Raw genomic sequence first — 18307 nt, forward strand, 5'->3', positions numbered from 1 at the left:
CTTCTCCGCCGGGCGCACTAAACCCCCTCCATCCCTCCCGCCCCGTGGGAAACTCAGGGCCCCCGTGACATCACGTGGGGCTTTTCTGACGTCACGTGGGCAAACACCGCCAACGCCACACAGCCGGGCGCTCGGCGGGCGCCTTGCGCTGGGCGCGCTGCCGCACGCCGGGGCCCGCGGTCCAGTCTGTGGGCAACGCGGATCGAGCGGGCTACTCCGTGGGCACGGTCCCGCTGCCTCCGCATGGATTATACTGCTGCTCCATCTACACTGCACGCGGGTTGCAGCACTGCCTCCAGTGTCGATTTGGCGGTGTAATCGGCGTGGATCCAGTCATGCCATCTGTCTCCAGTGTAGATTCGGCCGTGTAGTCCATGCACCCCGTGGAGCCGTCAACACGGTCCATGTGCAATATGGCTTCACCACGGTAACGTATCTGCAGCGCGGCGGCTGGTTCTTTGGATCTGGTCATCTCTTTGCAGGCAGGCAAGAAGAGCGCAGCAAGAAATAGTCATTCATTGTGTGTGTATATATTAAAAGGTACTGTTCTTCTTTGATTTTAGCAAAGCACAGCAATTGCCAATAACATAACAATCACAGGTTTCAGAGCAGCAGCCGTGTTAGTCTGTATTCGCAAAAAGAAAAGGAGGACTTGGGGCACCTTAGAAAGGAACCAATTTATTTGAGCATTTGAGCAAATAGATTGGTTAGTCTCTAAGGTATAACAATCACAAACTCTTGTAATGTACAGTATACCAACAATATGTAATTTAATTTCTTGAAGCGTTCTTTTCCACAGGTTCTTATATTTAAAGTGTAGTAACATCAGTTAATTGCTGGTGGGTGTTTAGACAACCCTTTCTCAGTGATTAACTCTACAAAGAACTCACCCAGGGGACACCCCAGAAGGGAACAATCATGTAAATTATTTGTTAACTGAGATTTTTAGGCAAAACTTCTTTGTACAAGGAATACAAATATAATTATAAAGTTAGGAGTACTCATAATAGTGAAATATATATTATAGCCAGTAGGCCTCCAGGTTTCCAGAGCAGCACAAGTCAAACATGGCCAGTAGCTAAGTGTGAAAATGTGCAGTTGAAGATAACCAGTTTTTTAAGTAACACTTCATCATAAAGATGTTTTATTTTCCACTCATATGAACGCTGCTGGTATTTTTGCTCACTGCACTGCTCATTAATAAAACCAGGGGGCAGCCATTCCTCATGTTAAGCAGCACTTATTTGCAGAAGAGATCCCATTGTGCTCACACTTGCAAGTGTTCCCCTGGGGAAGAGAGTTGAAGAAGGCACAAGTGGCTTGTTGCATTGCTGAATGGAAGGTGCACAGATACCAGGGTGACAGGAAGGCTACAAGAACCTGAATAGATTAAGCTACACAGGTGAGCAAGTACTTTTCAGTTTAATTCAGATTTGTAGCATTTGACTTTGTGTCAGCATAAACTAGATGAAGTAGTAATTTTATACAGGAGTTCACATATTTAGTCAGAATGTGGACCACTTCTTATGAGAGAACTGGTGGCCCACCTCCCTGGCACTATCCCCATTACGAGCCCATTCTCTAGAGAAATTACAATACTTGATGAATCTGTACATTACAATTAATGCTCTTCAAGATCAAGAAAGCCTCCTTTCCCAAACCAAATTCCACTATTTCATTTTTCTCTTCATTGAATCTCCCCAGCACCTTCCTCCCCACCAAGCCACCCCTCTCCTCCTATTTGCCCCATTCAATCATTCATCTTAATCATTCAGGTCTAGATCTTCAAAGGGAGTTAGGTGCTTAATTCCCTTTCATTTCAAGGGACTGGGAGCTAGGTGCCTAAATAGCTTTGAAGATCTGGGCCTGAGGCCTTTGCCTCACTTGAACCTGACCAGTACTCAGTCTAACATAAACGAAGAGATGTGTGTGTGGCTAACCCTAGAACAAGGAGCCTTCCCTGCTACTCAGACCCTGGATATGGAATCCCAGTCTCTTGGGTCAATCCCTCTGCTCTGGAGTGTAACTGCACCTTGGTCTAGATGGCCCAAGAGTCCAGGTTCAAGTGTCTGACCATCACTGGAGCAGACACTTCTCAATGTATTACTTCTAGTTGATTAAAGGAGTGGGGGAAAGCTATTCTCAACAGAAATGACAGAGACCCGTGTATTAGAACTACAGTACTAAGACGCCAGGATCCTTCAGATCTCTGTTCGGAACCGCAGTGTGCTCCCAGCCATTTTCCTCTCATAATCTTCATTGAATCTCTCATTCTGGGCCACAGTAAAGTGATTCTTCCAGTCTCCAGCAATCCCTGAAACAAAAAGAGAATGAAACAGCAAAGCCCCTTGCTGAAGCAAAAGAACTCCCGATGTTGGAAAATGAAATAGAAATAGTATCAAGAAAACATTAATAGTCTAAATTCTACACTCAATTACATGCTTTTCTCTAGCTCAGGGGTTCTCAAACGGGGGGTCATGACCCCTCAGGGGGTTGCAAAGTTATTACGTGGGGGGTTGAAGCTGTCAGCCTCCACCCCCAAATCCTGCTTCACCTCCATCATTTTATAATAGTGTTAAATATTTAAAATGTGTTTTTAATGTATAAGGGGGGGGGGTCACACACAGGCTTGCTATGTGAAAGGGGTCACCAACACAAAAGTTTGAGAACCTCTGCATCAAGCTCCAATAAACTTGTGGGGGTGTAACGGAGGCCAGAATTTGAACCTAGATTTATTAAGTAAATACATTTTTCATGCACCACTAACAAAAGTGTAGTTAATTAAAGTGAGCGTTATACAAAAAGTTAATGAGGGCCAGATCCTTCACAGTGCTGAGCACTCCCCACCTTCCAGTAGCTGCTATATGCAAGAAGAGCTAGTCTGCCTAACACTTTGAGCACCTTTTCCATATACTGGGGACAAAAGGCATCAAGAAAAATGCTGGCATCCAGGATAGCTGATTGATAAAAATAGCAGACTTTGAAAAAAAATGTTTTGGTAGCAATTAGCTTTTAACTGGAATTTAGTCACTGAAAACTTGCTGAACTGAAATATTGTATTGATCAATTTTCTAATTGTTTGTGGAAGCACTGGGTGGATGCCAGAGAAAGCAGGCCAGCTAACCAGATCCTGCATTCCATATCGATTGTTTTAATCATAGTTTTAGTATGGAAATTATTCCCTCTCACCTATATTATATTAGTAAACATGTTTATTACAGTACTGTCCAGGGAAGAGCAAAACTGGGCTAGGCACTGTACACACAGAGTAATAAACAGTTCTGGTCCCAAACAGCTCACACACTGTACACACAGAGTAATAAACAGTTCTGGTCCCAAACAGCTCACACACTGTACACACAGAGTAATAAACAGTTCTGGTCTGAAACAGCTCACACAGTATCATTGTGTCTTGTGGCAGTGCTCTGGCTTTGCCTCAGGGGGTCCTGTGCTTCTAGGTGGTTAGGGCTTGCCTCCGAGGTTTGCTGTGACCCTCAGTGTAGCCTCTTTCCCCTCCTAGAGGCAAGGGTTACAGCTTACTGATCCACCATCATCAGCCAGTCAATGGGTTTGGTGTAAGAGCCCTCTTTAGTCCCTGTCTTCCTACTCAGGGAGCATTTTTGTAGAGGTGTGGGAAGGGTTGCGGGGAACCCACACCCACCCTCTTCTCTGGGTTCCAGTCCAGGGACCCTAATGGCACCAGCAACAGGTAGTTTTCCTATACTACCAGAGCTATAACCCTTCCCTGGGTTACTTCCCCAAACGGCCCCTCCTAGCACCTCTCCCCCCTTGGTACCTGACCACACTTCTTCTCCCGGGTCTTTTACCTCTCACCTTCTTTCTCCCAGTCTTTCCACAACACACCTTCTTACTCCCAGCTATTACCAGTCAGTGTCTCTGAAGGAGCTTCCTTTTAAACTAGTCCCAGATGGTTCTAAATGGACTTCAGGTGATCTGATTAGCCTGTTTCCCTTGATTGTTTCAAATTTGTTCCAAGTGTCTTATGGAGTCTGCCTGACTTCATGGCTTCTAGCACCTTCCTGACCACTCTGGGGCACTCCCTGCCCCGGTCACTCAGGGAACAGAAAACTATTCGTCCAGTGTGTTTTCCTTCTACCAGACTCCTGCACCGAACCGATCTGGGTCTGTCACAGTCTGTACTCCAGCCTTTGATTCTATTTTTATTTTTCTCAGTTGTCTCCTATGGCCAACATGCTTCTTTGCTTTTCTTTTTCTAGTGAATGTGAGGCAAGGCAAAGATATCTTATGGAGATGTGGGGATTTAGAGCCAAATTTTGAAAGAGCGTAGCTCCCATTTAGGCACTGGAAAAAAGTGGCCAGATTTTCAGAAGTCTTTAACAGGCGACAGCTCCCGTTGTTCTCAGTGGGAGCCGCTGGATGCTCGGCACTTCTGAAAAATCCAGTCACTTCGTTTTGATGTTTAACAAGCTGAACTCTTGAAAATCTGGCTCTACTGCCCCCATTTTGTCAAAGATCAAGTTCTAAAGAGGTAGCAGCAGCAGAGTGCAGGCTTGTGTAATGACACTCTGCTCTGTTCTTCGGGTGACTACTTCTAGGGGTCAGAGTGTAGTTCAGTCTCCATGCCCACTCAGTCCTTGGCCTCTTTCATGAGAGTGGGGTTGCTAATTAGTGTCTTATGTCACAGCATCTGTGAGATATAAACACCGGTCCACTAGAAATGGTACCACCAACCTATTTTACACAAGCTACTGAAAAGCCATCAGATATAAACATGACCACCTTTCTGGGTAGCTTACGAAGGAAAACTGGATGAAAAAGTATCTTCCTGTTACAACTGAGGAGAAGAAAAATGGTTGCTAGTGCCTGTGTGAATCCTTACCTTTACGCATGAAAGGGGAGATGCTTTGATCCATTATATCACTTGGGGTCATCTTATAATTTGTGGTGAGATTCTCTTTCATCATTTCAAATGAAGTGTGATAGACGATCCTGTCCAGAACCTCCTCCTTCAGATCCTTCCCCAGGACCTGCATCACCTTGCAAATTTCACGCTTTGGATCCTACAGAAAGACAAGTGGCACTTCAGATGGTGTGCGGTGGGACCCAGTGGCTCAACTAGTCAAGTGAAAGTCGCCGCCACCATGTAACGTAGTGAAAGTCTAGAACTTTTATGAGGTGCCAACAACCTTAGTTGTTCCACTGTATCAAAACTAATATCCAGCAATCCAGCAATACATTTCATCAACCTTGCCCCCAATTCTTACCCCCCTTCCCAAAATAAAAAGGAGATTAATAGCCAAAAAATCTCCTTCTTTGTCTCCCTCCCTAGCATTAGCACATTGCACAGGCAACAGTAATTCTGGCACTGCCTAACTTTTGAGTACTTGACTTTGCAACCCAAATAATGTTATTTTAACATAGTTTTTTGGGGGGGTGTAATATGTTTAGAGAAAGAGAGACCAAGACTGGTCTGTAACTCACCAGTCCCATTGCTTTATTTAGAAAGTGATGCAGACAGCCACTCTGGAGGGACCCTAATTCCAGCCACATCTTCCCCAGCCAGTCACAGAATTCTTAGGGCCGTATCCGCAGCTGCTCTAAATTACTGCAGCCCTACTGGCTACACCAGTGGAACTATGCTGATTTGTGGACCTGGCCCTTATTCTCAGACTTCACTTCCTCTTCAGCAATATGTGGATGCTAAACTTCAGGATAACCCAGCTCCAAATACTAGCCCATATTACTGTTAATTGGGAAGGTAGTGACTAATTCCATTTCATATAGTTCAAAGCTAGAGTTGGGATGTTTTCCCAAATCTCTCTGGTATGGAAATCATCCAAGATCAGGCTCTCATGCATTTCTGGTACTGCTGGATTGGAAATACCCACTTCCTCTCCCAGCTAAAACCAGGAATTCCAGAGTGAAATTAAAGGGAACAGGAGCAACTGCTCTCTTTCACATCCCCATCTAAACTTCATTTGGGTCTGAGCGAGGGGTTAAGTCACTTCTAGACTAGCTCCCCCATCTTTAATAACATGCTTCCCTAACTTTCCCCTCCTCTTCCTGCCTCTTAATAAATGTGCTACATCAACATTTTTAAATGAGAGTTAAAAGTCTCTTTAAAGAAAGCAGCCCTCTTTTGGTGCTTGCTCTTCAAGCGATGCACTCCATAAGGCTGTACTCTAGCATGGGCAAGAGGCTTTGGGAAAGCAGAATGGCCCAGTGGTTAGGGCACTAGCTTGGGACTCAGGACACCTGGATTCAGTTCCTTGTTCTGCCACACACTTCCTGTGTGACCCTGGGCAAGTCACTTAACCTCTCTATGCCTCAGTTCTCCAGCTGTAAAAATGGGGATAATAGCACCCAACCTCCTCACAGGGGTGTTATGAGGATAAATCCATTTGATATCGTGAAGTGCTCATAATAAATCTAGACACAGTTCTAAATAAGGGAGAATAAGTGGGGAAGGAGGGAGGCTCACAGCTCAGGGGTAGTATTAGCACCAACCAAAGCATTTAAAGAGTCACAGTCTGGGCCTTTTACTCATGGTGGACTGCACTACCCTAGAGAGACACATTCTCTTCAGGACAGCCAGACTGATCTTCAGATGGACATTGCACAGTAGGGTAAGGCATTGAACAGGTGTCAGATTTGTTGCCTCCATCCTGGTGCATGTGGAGTGGCCCCTGAAGTGGTTACTTGTTGCCCTCTCACCTCTTTCATGTCCTCATAGAACAAGTATAATATGGGATGGTCCTTTCTCTTCTCCCACCAGCCTTTCACATGGTCATACCAGGAACCATACGCAACTAAAAGAGGCAAAGGTATACAAATACTCTTAGTGACATGAGCGTGTCAGGTCACTGGGGCTCATGTTATCTTTTGGCTGAATGCCGCTGAAATGCACTGTGTGTGCAGTTACTATGACATCATGTGAAAATCGGGTACCTGGGCACAAACCACCAGGTGTGGCTATATGCAAACACTAGGTCAAATTCTTTGCCCCTTTGGTCCCACTGGCAGGTTGGAATCCTCAACTATTATTATATGTGACTGGAGCAGAAACTAGATATTACCTGACTCTTATAGAAATGCAGCTTAGGGCCAGATCCCAGCTGGCATTGGCATACTTTCAATGAAGTCAATCCCCAGCTGGTGTAAATCAGTGTGGCGTCATTAAAGTAAATGGACCAGATCCTTAGCTAGTGTAAATTAGCCATAGCTCCATTGAAGTCAATGCATCTATGCTGATTTACAGCTGCTGGGGATCTGGCCCTACATTATAGTTATATAAGGTCTGGGCCAGTGGACCCACTGCTGTGCAGATTCCCCAACCACTGCTCCCTCTGAAGGGGAGCATAGATGCAGTGGAGGCTACTCAAACTGTCCGGTCTAATAGGAAAGTTCCCTCCCTCAGTTCTCACTGCATTTCCTAGTACTCAGAGACTACACTGAAAGGCACAGCGTCTAAGTTTCCCACCGAGAGGCAGAACTTGGCCTGAATAAATTCACCTGCAGTTGCAAGTCTCTTTTCCTTTATGCTTCAAGCAGCATCAATTTAAAACCCCAGGAACATGAATTGCTAACAGATGTCAGTCTCACCTCTGCCTGCCATGTATTTCTCAATGTATTGCTCCCAAGTGCCGGGGTCTGGATGCAGCTGGTTCATCAGGTCAAAATGGTAGAAAGAAACAGCTACATCTTTGGCATTTCGGGCAACATAGATCACCTGTGGCAGGAAGAAGAGAAGAATCCATGTTGCCTCGGCGACCTTGAGTTCTGAGTGGCTCTAGACTTGGATTTTCAGAGGTGCCTAAGGGAGTTGGGTGCCTAATTTCCTTAGGCTTCTTTCAAAATCCCAGCCCTACTGCAGGGGATCCAAATTGTGGCTCAAGGGCCAAATTAAAGCTGAGGGATTGAAAGCACCCCTGGACACTGTGGTCTGAGAGTAGAGCACCGTGGACTGGGCATGGGAATAGAAGCTACAGGAGTGCTAATTCTGGTTCTGCTAATTCTGGTTTTCCACTGACACTTTCTGTGGTCTTGGGTCGATCTCTCTGTTTCTCAGTTTCCCCATCTGTAAAAATGGGGAAAACAACAACACACATTTCTGCCAGTGTAACCCAGTGCACAGACCCCGCAGAGATGGAAATTCTGGCGGTACTAGAACTCCACCAGGGGAACAACGGGCAGGCAGCAGAACCACCAAAGGGAGTGGTGTTTGCCAAGGAGGGATTGTGACCAGGATGCCTGGGGGATTAGTGAATTCACTGCATCCCCCGGGGGCCTCCTTGTGGGCCTCAGTCACAGGTTAAACCAGCCTACCTCTGAAGGAAGGAAACAATGCAATCCCAGTCTGCCCTGCCTTGGGTCGCATCCTCCTACTCCCCTGGGTGCAGCAGTCAATGGGTCTGCTCCCATGTGCATTCAGACATAGCTGTTCATATAGTGGCAAAATACATCATGCCCGGCAGGGCCAACATGGCTACAGAGAAGTGAGCTGGATTGTATTCTGGCTCTCACCCCATCAGGCGGAATTGTTAGTTGAGTTGTAATTGTGAGACCACATTTACCCCTCAGTTATGTGTGGGTAACCTCATTGAAGACAATGGAGATTGCCCAGGAAGAAGTATTTTAAGACAATGGGTGCTGCACAGATGTTGGTGATGTTGGCAGAATTTGCTTTCCAGGATCTTTGTTACTGATGATGATGTATGAGCCAGAAAGAATCCAGTCTGTTTGTCAGATCCCAGGGTGAGCCTGCAAAGCTGACGGCTGGAAAAACATCTTACTCAACACTGAGTGAATGTTATCTAAAGGAATTGGAATCCCGTGAGGTCAATTTTAATGGGAACTGGACATCCTGATCTCTTAGGGATCTTTGAAAATCTCAGCCTAAATATGAATCCAAACTTGCATCCCAATGTTGTAAATGTAAAGCTGCAAAACTGCTGCTCTAGGTAGCTATCAGCATGGAAACTCACAAATAAATCTCTTCCCACTGGAGAAAAGAGTCAGTGGGTAAAAATGAGGGAGAGGAACCTGGCAAAGGGTGGGACTAGCGTGAGTATTCTGTGTGCTCAAGGCACATGATACTTCCCCCATCAGCCTATTGTCCAGAAGGTCTGAGTTCCCAACTCCTGGTTACCTTGCAGCCATTTTCCCAGAAGGACATTGGAAGGAGCTGGACTGGAAGGTGGGTTTTCACTAAACGAGGAGATGGCTTCTTGGCTAATTGCTCTGTACCTGGTAAGCAAAGGTTCAAAGGGATCATTGATGCTGATAGAGAAGGCATTAACGGTAACATTTCCAAAAGCACCCAAGTCTCACTGAAAGGAACCGAACCCAGATCTCCTGAGTCTTAGGCCAGTGCTCTATCCACAATCCCTTCTTTCCTCTCCTGAGCTGCAAGCCAGCCGCACTGAATCACTGACTGTTTTGTCTGTAGTCACCCAACACTAGTGCTACATTTACCTGGTGACATCTTCCCAGGGATAGCAAATTCCAACATGGGCACTTTGTTGAAAATTGCATCTCGCTTGCATTTATCAGGATCTCCATCATTCAGAATCATGTCCACAATTTCACTTATCCATGTAGTGCCTGGAAACAAGATGAGAGAAGAAAAATCCAGTCAAGAACCAGGTTTATCCACCAAGGAACAGTCAAGCAAGAACCTCATCCACTGTTCGTCCAGCCAAGACAACAGCACTTACGGTATTCAGCCTATTCATTTACGATCTTCAGTATTCTAGCTCAATGGTTCTCAACTGTGGGTCGCAACCCCATCTTAATGGGGTCACCGCTTAGACTTGCTGAGACCCAGGTTCAAAGCTGAATCCTGAGCCCCATCATCTGACCCCCCCTGCCTGGGGCTGAAGCCCTTGGGCTTAGGCTATGGGTCCCTCCCCCACCCGAGGCAGTGGGGCTCAGGATTTGGATTTGGCCCCCCAACCTAGGGTGGCAGGGCTCAAGAGGACTCAGGCTTCGGTCCTCCCTCCTGGGGTCATGTAGCAATTTTTTTTGTCAGAAGGGGGGGGTTGCAGTGCAATGAAGTTTGAGAACTCCTGTTCTAGCTACATCTCTTCTACTCTCCTGAGGCTGAGTAGCAATGGAATATCATTAATCTGTAGCCAAACATTACAGTTTGCCAGCATTGTCAGAAGTTACTGATGGCAAGCGGCCCACTTCAGAGCTCTTTTTGTAGAAGGTCTGCAACACCTTGCAACCACACCCATTTTCAGGGATGGTGTGAGGCCTCTCCTAGGCCAACACAATTGCTAGTTGATTTTCTATTGTTATGTTTTTGATGAACATCATCACTGTGCTCAGCAGCTGCCTACAAGACACAGGAAAAGACACAGCCCTGGTCTACACTAGGACTTTAGGTCGAATTTAGCAGCATTAAATCGATGTAAACCTGCACCCGTCCACACAATGAAGCCCTTTATTTCAACTTAAAGGGCTCTTAAAATCGATTTCCTTACTCCACCCCTGACAAGTGGATTAGCGCTTAAATCGGCCTTGCCGGCTCGAATTTGGGGTACTGTGGACACAATTCGACGGTATTGGCTTCCGGGAGCTATCCCAGAGTACTCCATTCTGACCGCTTTGGACAGCACTCTCAACTCAGATGCACTGGCCAGGTAGACAGAAAAAGAACCGCGAACTTTTGAATCTCATTTCCTGTTTGGCCAGTGTGGCAAGCTGCAGGTGACCATGCAGAGCTCATCAGCACAGGTGACCATGATGGAGTCCCAGAATCGCAAAAGAGCTCCAGCATGGACCGAACGGGAGGTACGGGATCTGATCGCTGTATGGGGAGAGGAATCCATGCTATCAGAACTCCGTTCCAGTTTTCAAAATGCCAAAACCTTTGTCAAAATCTCCCAGGGCATGAAGGACAGAGGCCATAACAGGGACCCGAAGCAGTGCCACGTGAAACTGAAGGAGCTGAGACAAGCCTACCAGAAAACCAGAGAGGCGAATGGCCGCTCCGGGTCAGAGCCCCAAACACGCCGCTTCTATGATGAGCTGCATGCCATTTTAGGGGGTTCAGCCACCACTACCCCAGCCGTGTTGTTTGACTCCTTCAATGGAGATGGAGGCAATACGGAAGCAGGTTTTGGGGACGAAGATGATGATGATGAGGTTGTAGATAGCTCACAGCAAGCAAGCGGAGAAACCTTTTTTCCCGACAGCCAGGAACTGTTTCTCACCCTGGACCTGGAGCCAGTACCCCCCGAACCCACCCAAGGCTGCCTCCTGGACCCAGCAGGCAGAGAAGGGACCTCCGGTGAGTGTACCTTTTAAAATACCATACATGGTTTAAAAGCAAGCATGTGAAAGGATTACTTTGCCCTGGCATTCGCGGCCCTCCTGGATGTACTCCCAAAGCCTTTGCAAAAGGTTTCTGGGGAGGGCAGCCTTATTGCATCCTTCATGGTAGGACACTTTACCACTCCAGGCCAGTAACACGTACTCGGGAATCATTGTACAACAAAGCATTGCAGTGTATGTTTGCTGGCGTTCAAACAACATCCGTTCTGTATCTCTCTGTGTTATCCTCAGGAGAGTGATATAATTCATGGTCACCTGGTTGAAATAGGGTGCTTTTCTTCAGGGGACACTCAGAGGAGCCCATTCCTGCTGGGCTGCTTGCCTGTGGCTAAACAGAAATGTTCCCCGCTGTTAGCCACAGGGAGAGGGGAAGGTTGAGGGGGTAGCCATGCGGTGGGGGGAGGCAAAATGCGACCTTGTAACGAAAGCACATGTGCTATGTATGTAATGTTAACAGCAAGGTTTACCCTGAAAGAGTGTAGCCACTGTTTTATAAAATGTGTCTTTTTAAATACCGCTGTCCCTTTTTTTTTCCTCCACCAGCTGCATGTGTTTCAAGGATCACAGGATCTTCTCCTTCCCAGAGGCTATTGAAGCTTAGAAAGAAAAAAAAACGCACTCGCGATGAAATGTTCTCCGAGCTCATGCTGTCCTCCCACACTGACAGAGCACAGACGAATGCGTGGAGGCAAATAATGTCAGAGTGCAGGAAAGCACAAAATGACCGGGAGGAGAGGTGGCGGGCTGAAGAGAGTAAGTGGTGGGCTGAAGAGAGTAAGTGGCGGGCTGAAGACAGGGCTGAAGCTCAAATGTGGCGGCAGTGTGATGAGAGGAGGCAGGATTCAATGCTGAGGCTGCTGGAGGACCAAACCAGTATGCTCCAGTGTATGGTTGAGCTGCAGCAAAGGCAGCTGGAGCACAGACTGCCACTACAGCCCCTGTCTAACCAACCGCCCGCCTCCCCAAGTTCCATAGCCTCCACACCCAGACGCCCAAGAACGCGGTGGGGGGGCCACCGGCCAACCAGCCACTCCGCCACAGAGGATTGCCCAAAAAAAAGAAGGCTGGCGTTCAATAAATTTTAAAGTTGTAAACTTTTAAAGTTCTGTGTGGCATTTTCCTTCCCTCCTCCACCACCCTTCCTGGGCTACCTTGGTAGTCATCCCCCTATTTGTGTGATGAATGAATAAAGAATGCATGAATGTGAAGCAACAATGACTTTATTGCCTCTGCAAGCGGTGATTGAAGGGAGGAGGAGAGGGTGGTTAGCTTACAGGAAAGTAAAGTGAACCAAGGGGTGGGGGGTTTCATCAAGGAGAAACAAAGAGAACTTTCACTCCGTAGCCTGGCCAGTCATGAAACTGGTCTTCAAAGCTTCTCTGATGCGCACTGCGCCCTCCTGTGCTCTTCTAACCGCCCTGGTGTCAGGCTGCACGTAACCAGCAGCCAGACAATTTGTCTCAACCTCCCACCCCGCCATAAACATCTCCTCCTTACTCTCACAGATATTGTGGAGTGCCCAGCAAGCAGTAATAACAGTGGGAATATTGGTTTTGCTGAGGTCTAACTGAGTCAGTAAACTGCACCAGCGCGCTTTTAAATGTCCAAATGCACATTCTACCACCATTCTGCACTTGCTCAGCCTGTAGTTGAACAGCTCCTGACTACTGTCCAGGCTGCCTGTGTACTGCTTCATGAGCCATGGCATTAAGGGGTAGGCTGGGTCCCCAAGGATACATATAGGCATTTCAACATCTCCAACGGTTATTTTCTGGTCTGGGAATAAAGTCCCTTCCTGCAGCTTTTGAAACAGACCAGAGTTCCTGAAGATGCGAGCATCATGTACCTTTCCCGGCCATCCCACGTTGATGTTAGTAAAACGTCCCTTGTGATCCACCAGTGCTTGCAGCACTATTGAAAAGTACCCCTTGCGATTTATGTACATGCCGGCTTGGTGTTCCAGTGCCAAGATAGGGATATGGGTTCCATCTATGGCCCCACCACAGTTAGGGGAATCCCATTGCAGCAAAGCCATCCACTATGACCTGCATATTTCCCAGGGTCACTACCCTTCATATCAGCAGATCTTTGATTGCGTTGGCTACTTGCATCACAGCAGCCCCCACAGTAGATTTGCCCACTCCAAATTGATTCCCGACTGACCGGTAGCTGTCTGGCATTGCAAGCTTCCACAGGGTTATTGCCACTCGCTTCTCAACTGGGAGGGCTGCTCTCATCTTGGTATTCATGCGCCTCAGGGCAGGGGAAAGCAAGTCACAAAGTTCCATGAAAGTGCCCTTACGCATGCAAAAGTTTTGCAGCCACTGGGAATCGTCCCAGACCTGCAATACCATGCGGTCCCACCAGTCTGTGCTTGTTTCCCGGGCCCAGAATCGACGTTCCACCGCATGAACCTGCCCCATTAGCACCATGATGCCCGCATTGCCAGGGCCCATGCTTTGAGAGAAGTCTGTGTCCATGTCCTCATCACTCTTGTCACTGTGCTGACGTCGCCTACTCGCCCGGTATCGCTTTGCCAGGTTCTAGTGCTGCATATACTGCTGGATAATGCGTGTGATGTTTAATGTGCTCCTAATTGCCAAAGTGATCTGAGCGGGCTCCATGCTTGCCGTGGTATGGCGTCTGCACAGAAAAAAGGCGCAGAACGATTGTCTGCCGTTGCCCTGACGGAGAGAGGGGTGACTGACGACATGGCTTACAGGGAATTAAAATCAACAAAGGGGGTGGCTTTATATCAAGGAGAAACAAAAACGACTGTCACACAGAATGGCCCCCTCAAGAATTGAACTCAAAACCCTGGGTTTAGCAGGCCAATGCTCAACCCACTAAACTATCCCTCCCTCTTGTATTTCAGGCAGGACTTCATGGAGGGAAGGAGGGAGGGGGGAGCAAATGAATACAAAACAAATCTGGTCTATTTCTTGTTTTGATCCACTCCATCTATCTTTTATATCTTTGGCTGGCAGCAGACGGTGCAGAAGGACTAGCCATCCTCATCTCCTGCCTGCCCTGCAAAAGATGGTACAATAGGACTGCTGGTCATCTATATTTCCTGCCCGCTCACCATAAGATGGTACAATAGGACTGCCTGCAGGACTAAAGAGAGTGACCTGGTCGAGTCACTCCTAATGTAGTCCCTGCACCCATGTCTGCCCAGCCGCTTCTGACCGACGCGGCCAGGAGCACCTCAGACATGACGATGACGGCTACCAGTCCTATTGTACCATCTGCTGCCACAAGGCAATGGGTTGCTGCTGCTGTGTAGCAATGCAGTACCGTGTCTGCCAGCACCCAGAAGACATACGGTGACAATGAGCTGAGCGGGCTCCATGCTTGCCGTGGTATGGCGTCTGCACAGGTAACTCAGGAAAAAAGGTGCAAAACGATTGTCTGCTGTTGCTTTCACGGAGGGAGGGAGGGAACGGGGGCCTGATGACATGTACCCAGAACCACCAGCGACGATGTTTTTTGCCCCATCAGGCATTGGGATCTCAACCCAGAATTCCAGTGGGCAGCGGAGACTGCAGGAACTGTGGGATAGCTCCCCACAGTGCAACGCTCCGGAAGTCGACGCTTGCCTCGGTACTGTGGAATCACTCTGCCGAGTTAATGCACTTAGAGCATTTTGTGTGGGGACACACACAATCGACTATTTAAAAACGATTTCTAAAAAAATCGACTTCTATAAATTCAACCTAATTTCGTAGTGTAGACATACCCAAAGTATGCTGGGACCTGACCTTAGTGACTCCACAAAGTCTCCAGCCCCTTACAACCCAGATAGTGTTATACTGGAAACATTAATACATTAATAAATCGACCTAACGCAGTTTATGTCGACCTAACTTTGTAGTGTAGACCAGGCCTGAGTCTCCAGACTAGCAAGGCACATCCCCAAACACTAGGACAGCCCAAGAAAATACTAAGTTAAGTTTGTCCCTTTATATTCTGGGGGAGGGGAAATGCCCATCCGTCTCCCTGTGACTGCATGGTGCCTGGGTATGCCCATTTCAGATGCTTGAGGCCATAGAAAGGTCATTTCAGAAAGGAACAAACCCCAGCCCAGAATGGTTTGGCATTCAATTTGATGGAATCATTTCCAATGAGCGGAATGCAGTCTGGGAGCTGTGAAATGCTGGAAAGTCTCCTTGGCATTCTTGCTCATTATTGTTAGCAACAGCTGTGAATCAGTGGAGCTGCTTTGCTTTCACAAGGGGAGTATGATGGGGCTTGAAGGGACCCCCCTACATTTCCAGGACCATAGGGCATGGCTCAGTGTGGCTCCTAATCCAGAAAGCCATGAAAACTCACCAGATTTGGGGTACGTGGCTATCACGATGTCATCTGGCTTACTCTGGAAGTTGTCAATCCTTTCCCAGTTGTATGAAAACGCGCAGACCATTGGAATGTCACAGACTATCCTCCAGTCCTGCCGAAGGTAATCTGGTAAAGCCATGCTGAGGGGGAGAGTTCAGCAGAGTATAACTGGCAGGACAGAAGACGGGAGAGCAGCTGGACAGGAATCTCATTTATGTTCCCAGTGCTCTCAGACACTCAGTTGAGCATGGCGGGATATTTCTTTTTTTGCAGCAGCTGGCCTGTCCCTTTCCAGCTGTTTAATAGCGCATGCCCTTGGCTATGTTTCCATTAAAAACTGAGGCAGCAAAGGAATTTCTGATGAGCGCAAACCATACCACCTTTCACAACATTAGATAACAGACAGCAGCATGTTTCGAAAGAGTTCATTGCTCCGCTTTCTAACCTACTGACTCCTTTGTCAGTATAGGGGGGTGGAGATGGAGGGTATGCAGAAGTCTTATGTTCAGGCTCTCTCAGATCTCACCCAGAAAAAGCAAACAGTTTTTATTACCTAAAAGAGTAAAGGACCTTGATCCTCAATGCCAAGAAAATTGCTTTTAAAGGCTGGAGAGATGCAAAGGAACAAATATTTGTAGTAGGCCAGACCCATGCATTGTTTTCCCGCTGTACGTGATGGATGGGGACTCAGGAGACCTGGAGTCTGTTCTCAGCTATACCTTGTCCTTGGACAAGCCACATAATCTCTCTGTGCCTCAGTTCCCTATCTGCAAAGTGGAGATGATGATAGTCCCTTTCTCACATGCTTTCTCTATATAGACTCTTTGGGGCAGAGGCTGACTTTCTACGTGTTTGTACAGCGCCTAGCACAATGGAGCCTTGAATTTAATCAAGGTCTCTAGCAGCTACCATAATAAAAATAATACAAAAAGGGGGGACCTTTTGTCATAATAATCAAGGTGGGCCGTTTCCAGCAGTTGACAAGAACCTGTGAGGAACAGTGGCAGGGAGGAAGGTATAAACATGGGGAAATAGTTTTACTTTGTGTAATGACACATCCACTTCCAGTCTTTATTCAAGCATAAGTTAACTGTATCCAGTTTGCAAATTAATTCCAATTCAGCAGTCTCTCATTGGAGTCTGTTTTTGAAGTTTTTTTTATTGAAGAATTGCCACTTTTAGGTCTGTAATCGATTCCCCCCGCTCTCCTGCTGGTAATAGCTCACCTTACCTGATCATTCTTGTTACAGTCTGTATGGTAACACCCATTGTTTCATGTACTCTGTGTATATAAAATTTCCCACTGTATTTTCCCCTGCATGCATCCAATGAAGTGAGCTGTAGCTCACGAAAGCTTATGCTCAAATAAATTCGTTAGTCTCTAAGGTGCCACAAGTACTCCTTTTCTTTTTGCGGATACAGACTAACACGGCTGCTACTCTGAAACTTTAAGCAGTAAGGAAAATGACGGACAGTGTCAACTCTCATTACCCTTCATGAACCCTCTTCATTCCTGCCAACACACAAGGCAGGAGAGGAAAGTTTAGTTTTGTCTCTTCAGACCTTATTTTCCTCTGAAAAAAGCAAATGAAGAATATTTTAGTTGCTGCTCAGAAATGGTCACATTTTAGAAGCTGCTGAGCAAAGGAATTTTAGAGAAAGGCAAATAAAGATGCTGTAAACTAGCAAATAATTTACCATTGTGAGTCTTAAAGTCATATGTAAATCACCAGACAATTCATAATCCTGTCCCCCTCTCCTTTTACAAAATCTAAGCTTGGAGTCTGCATCACTGACCATTTCTGCAGTCCCAGATTAAAATGAGTCATGTGTTGAAGCGCTAATAAAAGTATAGATCCATTTTATAATTGTGCATCCAGCCCTACCTTTCCCCAGTGCACACAACTCCTCTTCCCAGGTCTTAGATGGAGAAATCACAAGACTGTGCATTGAACATTCCAGTCTGGAGAGTTTGCAGTGCCAAATCCTCCTAAAAATGCCCAGGTTTCTTCCTGGATGTGTATACCACCAGTCCTAGACAGGCTGCTCTGCCTGGCTGTTCGCTCAGACAACGGAACAGACAGACAAACTCCTAACAGTAACAGGCCAAAGAGTTGAAGTCTGAGTTTACCTTTCTCCTCTGGCAGTTCTGCTCTTGTGGGGAGAAGGAAAGGCTGTATGAACTCGCATGATCTTCACAAGGATATTGTGAAAGGATTGGGGCGGGCTCATTGCGCTGGCAAGAACATAAAAAGCCTTCAGGAACTGCAGCCAAGGAAAACAAAACGTCCCAGTTCTATGAACAGTGTCTGTGAGAGGGAGGGGTTTGGGAGTCAGAGATAAGCTCGGCGGAAGGCCAGGGAGGAATACCTTCAACTTGCTGAGAGGCTCCAAAATGAGGCCAATTGGAAAAGGCAGGAGGCCAGGGTCACCATGTCCCCTGGGCTATTCCAAGAGCAGTGAGGAATGCAGGTGTTTCTTCTGGGTCAAGGTCATATTCAGGAGCAGGTGATGCACATGACTGCCTGGAGTGCCAGGCTTGAGGGGCGCTGGGCTCAGGATGCTGGGAAAATAGAATGTTTGAAGTGAAATGTTTTAGGTATTCCGTATGTGACTTCATTTTTAACTAACCTCCTAAAATGTTCTG

General features: G+C 47.0%; 1 protein-coding gene across 3 annotated transcripts; it reads right to left on the reverse strand.

Annotated features, from left to right (window-relative positions):
- Positions 1 to 1406: 1406 nt before the first annotated feature.
- Positions 1407 to 17931, reverse strand: LOC140910090 (sulfotransferase 1B1). Of its 3 annotated transcripts, none has more exons than XM_073340262.1 (8): positions 17792 to 17931; positions 15655 to 15800; positions 9457 to 9585; positions 9131 to 9228; positions 7585 to 7711; positions 6697 to 6791; positions 4862 to 5042; positions 1407 to 2314 (listed from the first exon to the last, which is right to left on the reverse strand). In XM_073340262.1, exons 1-8 carry the CDS (start codon positions 17890 to 17892, stop codon positions 2202 to 2204), a joined length of 990 nt encoding a protein of 329 aa, XP_073196363.1. In that variant the 5' UTR covers positions 17893 to 17931; the 3' UTR covers positions 1407 to 2201. The 3 variants fall into 3 exon arrangements, with proteins under 3 accessions (XP_073196363.1, XP_073196364.1, XP_073196365.1); XM_073340263.1 differs by having other exon boundaries at positions 17547 to 17829; XM_073340264.1 differs by lacking the exon at positions 15655 to 15800 and having other exon boundaries at positions 17547 to 17830.
- Between the last annotated feature and the right edge of the window lie 376 nt (positions 17932 to 18307).

Source organism: Lepidochelys kempii, chromosome 4 (assembly GCF_965140285.1).
Source record: "Lepidochelys kempii isolate rLepKem1 chromosome 4, rLepKem1.hap1, whole genome shotgun sequence".
NCBI lineage: Eukaryota > Metazoa > Chordata > Testudines > Cheloniidae > Lepidochelys > Lepidochelys kempii.

What these genes read in the sequence shown, in the direction of transcription:
- LOC140910090 (XM_073340262.1), bottom strand. Translation starts at nt 17,892, where the DNA reads ATGAGCCCGCCCCAATCCTTTCACAATATCCTTGTGAAGATCATGCGA. An exon ending in TCTGGGAAAATGGCTGCAAG is followed by an intron (nt 7,712 to 9,130) that starts GTAACCAGGAGT and finishes TTCCTGCCACAG; the next exon opens with GTGATCTATGTTGCCCGAAA. An exon ending in GAAATACATGGCAGGCAGAG is followed by an intron (nt 6,792 to 7,584) that starts GTGAGACTGACA and finishes TGCCTCTTTTAG; the next exon opens with TTGCGTATGGTTCCTGGTAT.